Below are 11,115 nucleotides of genomic sequence, written 5' to 3'. Positions count from 1 at the left end.
AGTATGTGCATGTGTGTGTGTGTGTGTGTGTGTGTGTGTGTGTGTGTGTGTGTGTGTGTGTGTGTGTGTGTGTGTGTGTGTGTGTGTGTGTGTATGTGTGTGTGTATGTGTGTGTGTATGTGTGTGTGTTTGTGTATGTGTGTGTCTGTGTGTGTGTGTGTGTGTGTGTGTGTGTGTCTGTGCGTGTATGTATGTGTGCGTACATGTGTGCGCGTGTGTGTTTGTGTGTCTGTGCATGTGGATTTGTATGTGTGTGTATGGGTGTGTGTCTGTGCGTGTGGATGTCAGTGTGTGTGCATGCTTGCGTTTGTTTGTATTCCTGCATGTGTGTGTGTGACAGTATCATCCTAAACCAGCAACCCTTCGCTCAACAGCACCATCTACAGGCCGATGAGTGTACAGTCACTAAATGTGCACATAAATGAATTTATTTTATACCCCCCCATGGATGAAATTCTACGAAACTTAGCAGAGGATACCCCCAGAGGATGTCAAGTTAATCATACACATGAAATATGGTGCAGTTCTGAACATCTCCACTGAAGATAGGGGCGATTAAAGCAGAATAATATTGCATTTTCATTTTTTATGGGAGGGGCGCAAATCACAAATGAGTGATTATGGGCTAGGTTGATGTGGGCCCTTAAGAGCAACATACCATAAAAATTTCCCGAGTGGCCCCCGGGGACCAAACGAAATTTTTCCGTAGAAGTGTAGTGGGGCTACATGCCCACCAAATTTCATGTTCCCCGGTGCTTCGGTGTCCCTGGTATCGTTGACGAAAAATTTACGGGGGCCCCAGCGCAGGGGGGGAAGTGGCCCCCGGGGACCAAACGAAATTTTTCCGTAAAAGTATAGTAGACCAACATACCATAAAAATGTCTTCATCCTCGGTGCCACGGTTCGGGTAGTTATTTAGGAAAAACTGCATTTTTTTGGGTTTGGGGGAGCCCAGCGCGGGGGGGGAGTGGCCCCCGGGGACCAAACGAAATTTTTCCGTAGAAGTGTAGTGGGGCTACATGCCCACCAAATTTCATGTTCCCCGGTGTTTCGGGGTCCCTGGTATCGTTGACGAAAAATTTACGGGGGCCCCAGCGTGGGGGGGGGGGAGTGGCCCCCGGGGACCAAACGAAATTTTTCCCTAAAAGTCTAGTAGACCAACATACCATAAAAATTTCTTCATACTCGGTGCCACGGTTCAGGTAGTTATTTAGGAAAAACTGCATTTTTTTGGTTTTGGGGGGGCCCAGCGCGGGGGGGGAGTGGCCCCCGGGGACCAAACAAAATTTTTCCGTAGAAGTCTAGTGGGGCTACATGCCCACCAAATTTCATGTTCCCCGGTGCTTCGGTGTCCCTGGTATCGTTGACGAAAAATTTACGGGGGCCCCAGCGCGGGGGGGGAGTGGCCCCCGGGGACCAAACGAAATTTTTCCGTAAAAGTCTAGTAGACCAACATACCATAAAAATTTCTTCATCCTCGGTGCCACGGTTCAGGTAGTTATTTAGGAAAAACTGCATTTTTTTGGGTTTGGGGGTGCCCAGCGCGGGGGGGGAGTGGCCCCCGGGGACCAAACGAAATTTTTCCGTAGAAGTATAGTGGGGCTACATGCCCACCAAATTTCATGTTCCCCGGTGTTTCGGTGTCCCTGGTATCGTTGACGAAAAATTTACGGGGGCCCCAGCGCGGGGGGGGAAGTGGCCCCCGGGGACCAAACGAAATTTTTCCTTAGAAGTCTAGTGGGGCTACATGCCCACCAAATTTCATGTTCCCCGGTGCTTCGGTGTCCCTGGTATTGTTGACGAAAAATTTACGGGGGCCCCAGCGCGGGGGGGGGAGGGGCCCCCGGGGACCAAACGAAATTTTTCCGTAAAAGTCTAGTAGACCAACATACCATAAAAATTTCTTCATCCTCGGTGCCACGGTTCAGGTAGTTATTTAGGAAAAACTGCATTTTTTTGGGTTTGGGGGTGCCCAGCGCGGGGGGGGGGGGTGGCCCCCAGGGACCAAACGAAATTTTTCCGTAGAAGTGTAGTGGGGCTACATGCCCACCAAATTTCATGTTCCCCGGTGTTTCGGTGTCCCTGGTCTCGTTGACGAAAAATTTACGGGGGCCCCAGCGCTGGGGGGGAAGTGGCCCCCGGGGACCAAACGAAATTTTTCCTTAGAAGTCTAGTGGGGCTACATGCCCACCAAATTTCATGTTCCCCGGTGCTTCGGTGTCCCTGGTATCGTTGACGAAAAATTTACGGGGGCCCCAGCGCGGGGGGGGGGAGGGGCCCCCGGGGACCAAACGAAATTTTTCCGTAAAAGTCTAGTAGACCAACATACCATAAAAATTTCTTCATCCTCGGTGCCACGGTTCAGGTAGTTATTTAGGAAAAACTGCATTTTTTTGGGTTTGGGGGTGCCCAGCGCGGGGGGGGGGGGTGGCCCCCAGGGACCAAACGAAATTTTTCCGTAGAAGTGTAGTGGGGCTACATGCCCACCAAATTTCATGTTCCCCGGTGTTTCGGTGTCCCTGGTCTCGTTGACGAAAAATTTACGGGGGCCCCAGCGCTGGGGGGGAAGTGGCCCCCGGGGACCAAACGAAATTTTTCCCTAAAAGTCTAGTAGACCAACATACTATAAAAATTTCTTCATCCTCGGTGCCACGGTTCAGGTAGTTATTTAGGAAAAACTGCATTTTTTTGGTTTTGGGGGGGCCCAGCGCGGGGGGGCAGTGGCCCCCGGGGACCAAACAAAATTTTTCCTTAGAAGTCTAGTGGGGCTACATGCCCACCAAATTTCATGTTCCCCGGTGCTTCGGTGTCCCTGGTATCGTTGACGAAAAATTCAGTAAGGTGACGAAAAAAAAAAAAAAAACTTTGACAATCCCTATATGACCGCTTTCGCTAGCTACGCTAGCGGCGGTCATAATAATAAACACGTTTGGAGAAACTGTATTTGAAGAGTAGGCTAGTGTCACTTTTATGAAAAGCGCGGGACTTATGACCTGTAGCCATAATAGCCAGCCACTAGGGGGCTCACTTTGACTGAATGTCATGTCATCACTCTCATCACGAAACTCTACAGTTTCTCCAAACGTGTTTATTATTTTAGGTAGTTATTATCGTTATATTATAGTTATTATTATGAAATGGTTTTTATTCGTTATTTGACACTATAAACCATGCTATAAACACAGACTGACCACCTCGAGCTTTTATTTTGGCACTTCCTGCTACCGGCATTTTGAATTTGCATATTAGTTAAATATTTAGTTTCACCCGAAACATTTAGATTCAACATTTAGATTTAGATTTAACATTTAGATTTAGATTCAACATTTAGATTTAGATTTAGATACAACATTTAGATTTAGATTTAGATTTAACATTTAGATTTAGATTTAACATTTAGATTTAATATTCAGATTTAGATTTAACATTTAGATTTAACATTTAGATTTAGATTCAGATTTATATTTAACATTTAGATTTAACATTTAACATTTAGGTGCATTTAATATTTAGATTTAACTATTTAAAATATCTGTAAGTTGACAAATATTGTTGTAAATGTGGTAAAAAGTGACCGTCAAAAATTCATACCAGTTTTTTAAACATTGTTTGAAGCTAAATGTGACAAAATGTTGCTGTTATTTTCAGCGTGAGCCGCTTTACAAACGGCGCCCCATAGTACACGACTAATGGACCTGGCTATGCTTTAGGACTGTTGAATGAAATGGAAGTAATCAAACCCCAATGTGCAGCAGATTTATTTTAACTGTATACAGATATAAAGTAATTATATTTATTATTATTTTATTAGGCTATTATCCACATTTTGAGTTAAAGTCAGCCTCTCTCCAGGTATTAGGAACAAAATGACTAACTGCCAGATCAGGTAGGCCTAGTTCTAGAGAACGGATCATGGAAGAGTTCGGTATGATCTCAGTAATCAGAGTAGATTGCTGGAGTTATTTCACTGGTTCACCCAGAACATACAAAATGGCATTTGATGGGAAAAGACAACCACATGAATTTTTTTATGTGTGTACCTATGTGATATTTATACAACTGGCTGGGTTTTCTTTTTTAAAAAATGAATACTGCACGCCATCTAGTGGTAACACTTGATTAGTTATTGGAGCACAGCAAATGTTTGTGTTGTTGATGGTCTGTTTGGATGGTCTGTTTTGTTGATGGTTTGTCTTAATAAGGCTACATTACTTTTACAGAGGTTTACTTTGACTTGTTTTTACTTAATTTGACTTTTTGAAAGGAATTGAAAGAATAAAATATAAAATGTATTTAGCAAGGATGCTTGGAAATGATTAAAAGTGTCAGTAAAGGCATTTATAATCTTACAAAAAGACTTCTGTGCAAAAATGCATCACAGTTTATACATTTTGATCAAATAAATTACAAAAAGTCAGTTTGCACTTTTGATGAGCACAAAAACAAACCAATTACTCTCCATTGTAATCGTTTTAATTTATCCAGATGGGCCTTGTGTCTAATTTATTTTATCCATTTACTTGATCTCAATACAAATGAGAAAACAAGAGACCTTGAGGAAGAACCTTTGTTTGACTACTGCAAACAGATTTTACATGCAATGAACTGAAGTTGAAGTCCTTCTGTTTTTTTCTTTGTCCTCCTGTTTCCTCATACCAGGTGAATTCAAGAACTTCCCAGTTCAATCCATAAAACTTAATCTAATGGTGCTTTATCAATACATGTAGACCTAATACGTATCTTACTTTGTTATTTATTTTTACAAAGAAAAATACTGCTAGCTGCAAGCAGAAACTGTTAGCTGTAGTCATCTCCGATCTGAACTTGTGACTTTTGGTATCAGATGTATGTCAAACTCATGCAATAGTAGTTCTTTTCAAACAAGGACTGCACATATTTGTTCACTGGACAAGACATGCAGGTGTATGTCTGTAAGAAATGTTGAGAACTGCAGTTTTGTGAAATGATTAATCACAGACCTTCCACTGCCAGTATGTTTGTATGTGGGCTATAAAGACTTTTTCTAATAAAATGTTTCGGGAAATGTGTCTGTATCAGGAAATTATTACAGGAAATGTTAAATAGTAACTCAAGGGATAATGCCCACTGCTGTGGACAAGCTGACTCATTTCACGCGCATGTGTTTCTTGGAAGTGAAGCCAGACAATACAAAAACACAGATGACACTTTATAGACAACCACAAATCACTGAAACTCTGCTGATGACTGTGTGTGTTGATACTGCATTAAAGATTGAACAACTTGAGGAGAAAGCGAGCACTTCATCATGGTGAGTGAATATTAATGCAAAATGCCTTATGTTGAAAACATTCAAAATGTATAGGTTAATGATTTAGACTTACAAAAAAGAACCAGGAAATGATTTTTTTTTTTTATGGTACAGTATACCATAATATCATGGTAAAACATGACACAATGGCAATGCTGCCATAGTTTTTGGACAGCTCATCGGCTCGTCTTTCTGTTTGCCTCAAATTTGATTATGCTATAGGCTATTCTGAGAATATTAGTGATTTAGTCCACGACCAAATCTGAAAAAAATTGTTCTGATTCACTTGTAATGATGTTTTTCATTTATTAGTGTTAAACTTTTTAAAGTGACTGTTTTCCTGAAAAGTAGGCTATTGCAAATTTTTTACATTTAATTATATATCTCGTTCATTAAGAAACATGTTGTTCAGTTCGTCACGTGAATCGGTTGTGTAAATGATTCACTGAGTCATTTTTAACAAGCAAAAGGCCATTCAACTTCGTCGAGTAAGTGAATGAATCTGAACAAATCTTTTTGGTGAATGGATTCAAAAGATTATATCTATACATTTAATACAAGATAATAGAAAAACAGTCACCTCTGTGTATTTGTTTTTGAAAAGCAACAGAAAGCAATGGCAGGCCTGGAACTGAATTCAACTGACTGTCCTCCCATTGATGACTACATAAAGAGTTATTATCTGCCAGTGATGTATAGCATCATTTCTGTATTTGGATTTATGGGAAACTTCCTGGCATTAATCATTTACCTGGCAAAGCTCCGACCCTGGAAGAGCAGCAGCATTATAATGGTGAACCTGGCAGTAGCTGATCTGCTGTATGCTTTGAGTTTACCTATGCTGGTCCAATTTTACATTACCGGAAACTGGATCTTAGGGGAGTTCATGTGTCGTTTCATTCGCTTCTGCTTCTACTATAACCTCTACGGCAGCATCCTCTTCCTCACCTGCCTCAGCATCTTCCGTTACGTCGCAGTTGTGCATCCATTGAAGGCTGCTGAGATCCGGAGGAAAAGATGGGGCATCTTGGCTTGTCTGGCTGTCTGGGCCGTTTCGCTGGTGGAGATCGGCCCAATGTTGGAGATGATTACTTTACGGCAAAAAAACAACATGACGCAATGCGTTGACTTCGCCAGTAATGATCCATTGGTGGTATGGTGGTACGGTTGGATACTTACGATGCTTGGATATGTGTTGCCATTACTGGTGGTGTGCTGGAGCTACACTCACATTGCAGGTGCTCTGGGAAGCAGCATATCCAGAAACAGGCCGAGTCGTTCCCGAGTTCGCATGCTTACCATTCTGATTCTGGTGGTGTTTGTGGTGTGCTTCTTGCCATATCATATCATGCGTGTACTGAGGGTGGATAGCCTGCGCAGCGCTGGTGTGTCGTGCATGCAGAGAAGAGGCATCCATGCAGCCTACATCTTGTCAAGACCCCTGGCGGGCCTCAACACCTTCTTCAACCTAGCGCTTTATACACTGGCAGGAGACAGGTTTCAACAGGCTCTCTGGAGTTTTGTGCACAGGGAACGTACGAGCAGCACCATATCTGTGATCCACACACCAAACAACATGTCAAAGACAGACCTCTTGAGGATCTGATACACTGTGTCCTACATATTGTATGCTATACATTAGGTGTGTGTGTGTGCTGTATTTACACACACTATGTATTTACACACACTATGTTTCAAAAGTTTGGGTTCAGTAATTTCCCATTACGTCTTCACTGTCACATGTTCCTTCAGAAATCATTCTAACATGCTGATTTGGTGCTTAAGAAACATTTCTTGACATTATTAATATTTTTGTTAAAAATGTAATGCATTTTTTTTCAAGATTCTTTGAAAAAATACAAAGCTCAAAACACCAGCATTTATTTGAAATATATTTTGTAACATAAATGATTTTTTCTGTCACTTTTGATCAATTCCATCCTTCCTAAAAAAAATTTTTTTATCTTACTGACCCCAAACTTTTGAACAGTAAGTGTATATATGTTTATTAGCATCTTAGTACATAGACTTGAACAACATTTTAAATAGTGGGTAATAGTGTTTTAACTATATTACAGCTTCTTTGTGTATCTTGTGATGTAAATATTAAGAAATGTTTAAATGAACATATACACTGTATATATTACTGTCAAACAATAAGGTAACATGTATGCAAAAACCTATTTATTAAAATTTACACTTTTTGATTTTTTGATTTTTGGTATGAGGTTCAAACTCAACAATATAAGGACACAAAATATGTGAACTATAATACGACAGATACACATAATATAGAAATTATTCTGGGTCATTTGGGTCAGATGCTTTCTATTAATTAAAAAAGTTTCTCCACTCGTCCATGAGCATTCATCCACTCTTGCTGGGAAATCTCCACTGACAAACACTCACATAAAACAAAACATCCTTGAATGACTAATAATCTTCACAGACAAGGAAACACAACAGTATTTATAGGCAGCTATTTGGCTCCCAGAAGTATGTCAGTTCAGTAGGCATGAGATTTGCAATAAGGAACTGTAAGCCTAACATTTCTTTCAGTTCAATCAAAACATTGCTCTCTGTTTTCTTCAGTTGTGTTGCTCCATTATGATGTCTATAAGGATTGTCATAACTAACTCTTAAATGAGCTAAACATTTTTTTTTTTTTCATTTTTCCAATGCCAAATACAGTAGACTCCATCAGAACACAGACAGAAGACATCATACTGTAAAAGAACAACTAGTGTGCATATGTCTAGTACTACTTTCTTTCATAAACTACTGTTTTATAAACATTGTGAATTTGGACATTCTACTTTTTTTCTTACTATTTTTACTATTACTATTTTTTCTTAAAAGTAGGAAAGTAAACATATTCGGAAGCAGCCTATCACTTGTAACCCATGCAGAAAGGGACACTGAACTAAACTTTTATAAAAGATTTGATTCACAAAGATGAAGAAAATTTGTTCCACTGTTATCACAGTAAATCAAACTAACAAAACAAACCTCTGCACCAAAACACACGAACACAAATGCCAGGTGTCACTAAAACTGTCACTAAAAAGACACTAAAAAACCTGTGTTCTGAATATATATTTCTGACAGTTAGCCTACCTAACAATTAGATGACACCATTTCTATTAAACATTTTGAAGGCACACAGAAGATATGTCACTGCAGACCATGAGAGAAAAATGGTTTTCAGGAGACCGGTGGATGAATCAGGCATTGTCTAATAATATGACATCTTTTCATTCTGCCAAATTACATGAAATGCCTCATTTCCTAGTGCAGGTGAAAAATCATGACCTTTCTTTAGGACTAGGTCACCCCAACTCTTTCTTTTAAAGGTGCACTCAGTTTCTCAGTTGCCGATTTCATTTTAAAAATAGGCCTAAAATTTGTATTGGTCAAAAAAGATTGTGTATTTTAAGTTTATGCAGTGTTAAATTAGATAAACCCACATTTTATGAGTAATCAATGCAGAAATGCACTTTTAAAGGGTTCAAGCACAGTAGTCTTCATTATAACATTGGTGGAGCATCTCTGCCCTCTAGTGGTTGAATCACAAAGACAGAGAATATGGCACCTTTGAGATTTTACCCACAGTTGCCCCAACATGTATTTAAATGCCACACTTTCTATGAAACACATTTACATTACAATATATACAAAATATCACACAAAATGGCACCTGCAACCAAATTATGCCAGAGTTAAAACTTCACTGAAAATCTTATTGTGCTTCAGCCCCGGGTCAATATAATTATGCATTTGAGAAAAATATGATATATTTATCTGAGCATCACTGTTAAATAAGGGGTCATAAGGGGTTATTTTTAATATCATATTGCACTTAAGTGAACAAAGCAATTAAAATACATTGCAACACTGATATTTCAGAACACACACACATACACACAAAAACTTGCATTGGTATGCAAACCTCTTTTGGCCACACAATAAAGGCTAAGATAATAAAACAAAAAATACAAATAGCAGCACAGATTCAAGTTTTTAAAAAATAAATATGGAACAGCATATACAAAGAAAACAAAACATTCCACTTTACAGTCTTTTTCTCTCTTTTTTGGTCTAAAATCATATATTTCTGGTAATGCATTCCAAAACTTTAAATTGTAAATGTTGCATTCCTATGTTCTCCATAACCACAATGAGCAATACAGACAGTTTATTTGCTTTTATGTATAGAAAAATAAAAAAAATGTGAATGTGTTTACATCTTTTATTCATTTGCACACAGCATCTGTGGATATATATTTTAAAAGGTGCTACAAAGTACAGACCAGAAAAGTTTTTTTTTTTTTTCTTACTGCCAGTGGTTCAAGGATTTAAAGAGCATTTCATTCCAGGTGACTTGGAAGTTCTGGCTTCAGAAATATTCTCCCAGACAGTAAAAGTTTTAATGAGGACTACAGAAATGTGTGAAACAGCACCAGGGACGAAACAAATACTGACCCATTGATTTAATCTTCCTGAAACTCTTTCGCAGCATAATGCAGTTCCATACTGGATTTATCTATTGTACAAACATTCCCAAAATCTTTATATTGCTCCATTCCAAGTCAAACATGAGCTGAAGTATTATAACCATCATAATTAGACAAGCAATTGAAGTATGAACAAATGGGTGCAATTTTGTGACTTTTTTTTTGTGATGTGATTTTTATTTCACCATTAGCCTAAAAATGTGATGTGTTTTCACATTTCATCTGTTCATTCATATTTGCATGGCCTCTCATGTTATTAGCATTGTGTTTTTAAGTTAATTTTCCCTTTTAACACACAATCTCAATCTCAAAAAGAGTTTTAAAACAATTAATTAATCTGAAAATCATTAAGCTGAAGTCCACTTCTTACAGTTATGGCTTAGGGAACAGGATGGGTTTATTTAGTTTTGTTCACACTTTTATTTGCAATTATAAAACATGGAGAATACCACTCTCACTGTCTTTTTTTGTATAAAAAACAGTTGTGCAACTCATTCTCAAATAAATCATGTGACAAGAAAGAAAACAATGAAGGAAATATATATTTTTAAATATCTTAAACATTTCTCTGCTCCTATGTCACAGATGAGGCTCTTGTTGTGGTGGTGTCTGCTAACCCTGAATTGCAAAACATATCATTGAGAAACTACCAGAGACGACAGATTCTCAGTACAGACTGTCTCCGTGCTGTAAGTTTGATTCTTGAAAAAAAGAAAAGAACAAAAAAGAGAGCTCAGAGAATGTCTTCTGAGAATATCTACTGGCAACAGGCCTGGGCATTAACAACTTGTCTGCATTTTTTTCCCATTTACTATCTCTAGCTGTTTTTGAATGCAAGAACACAGTTTGAGTGTACACCCCTCACACTGTAGTGTTGTACCTATATAATACTCTGTTGGTGTAGGGTTTGTTCCTTCACGACAATGTTGCTTGGCGAATAAGCACAGATCCACCTTTTCAGCTTTAGGATTGCAGTCTATGTACATTGCAGTCTTGATTTCAAATTGCAAAAGAATCGGACGAAATCTTGAGAAACCACACTGTAAAAAAAAATTCTCAGTCAGTATTTTTGTCATGTTTTACAATTAAAATATTTAGACTCTCAAAACAAAACAAAAATGCAAAAAGTGTTTGCTTACTGTAATGAATAAATATGAAAATGTTAGTTGCTAAAAAGCTGCTGCATTTCATTGGCTCTGGGCTTGTACTCTGCACAATGACAGTAAGTTGAACCTATAACCAACACTACCGTTGAAAAGTTTGGGGAAAGTACGATTTTGAATTAATTTTTTTAAAGAAACTTTTATTCAA

The 11,115-nt window shown here is 38.7% G+C and overlaps 1 protein-coding gene across 1 annotated transcript; it reads left to right on the top strand.

Annotated features, from left to right (window-relative positions):
- Positions 1-5,906: 5,906 nt before the first annotated feature.
- LOC308692237 (2-oxoglutarate receptor 1) lies at positions 5,907-6,896 on the top strand (the record flags this gene model as incomplete). Its single annotated transcript, XM_081368065.1, has 1 exon — positions 5,907-6,896. The coding sequence occupies one exon, from the start codon at positions 5,907-5,909 to the stop codon at positions 6,894-6,896; it is 990 nt and encodes a 329-aa protein (XP_081224191.1).
- Between the last annotated feature and the right edge of the window lie 4,219 nt (positions 6,897-11,115).

This window comes from Scardinius erythrophthalmus (assembly GCF_964197995.2).
Source record: "Scardinius erythrophthalmus genome assembly, chromosome: 6".
In the NCBI taxonomy this organism is placed as follows: domain Eukaryota; kingdom Metazoa; phylum Chordata; class Actinopteri; order Cypriniformes; family Leuciscidae; genus Scardinius; species Scardinius erythrophthalmus.
This window is presented reverse-complemented; position numbering and strand designations above follow the sequence as displayed.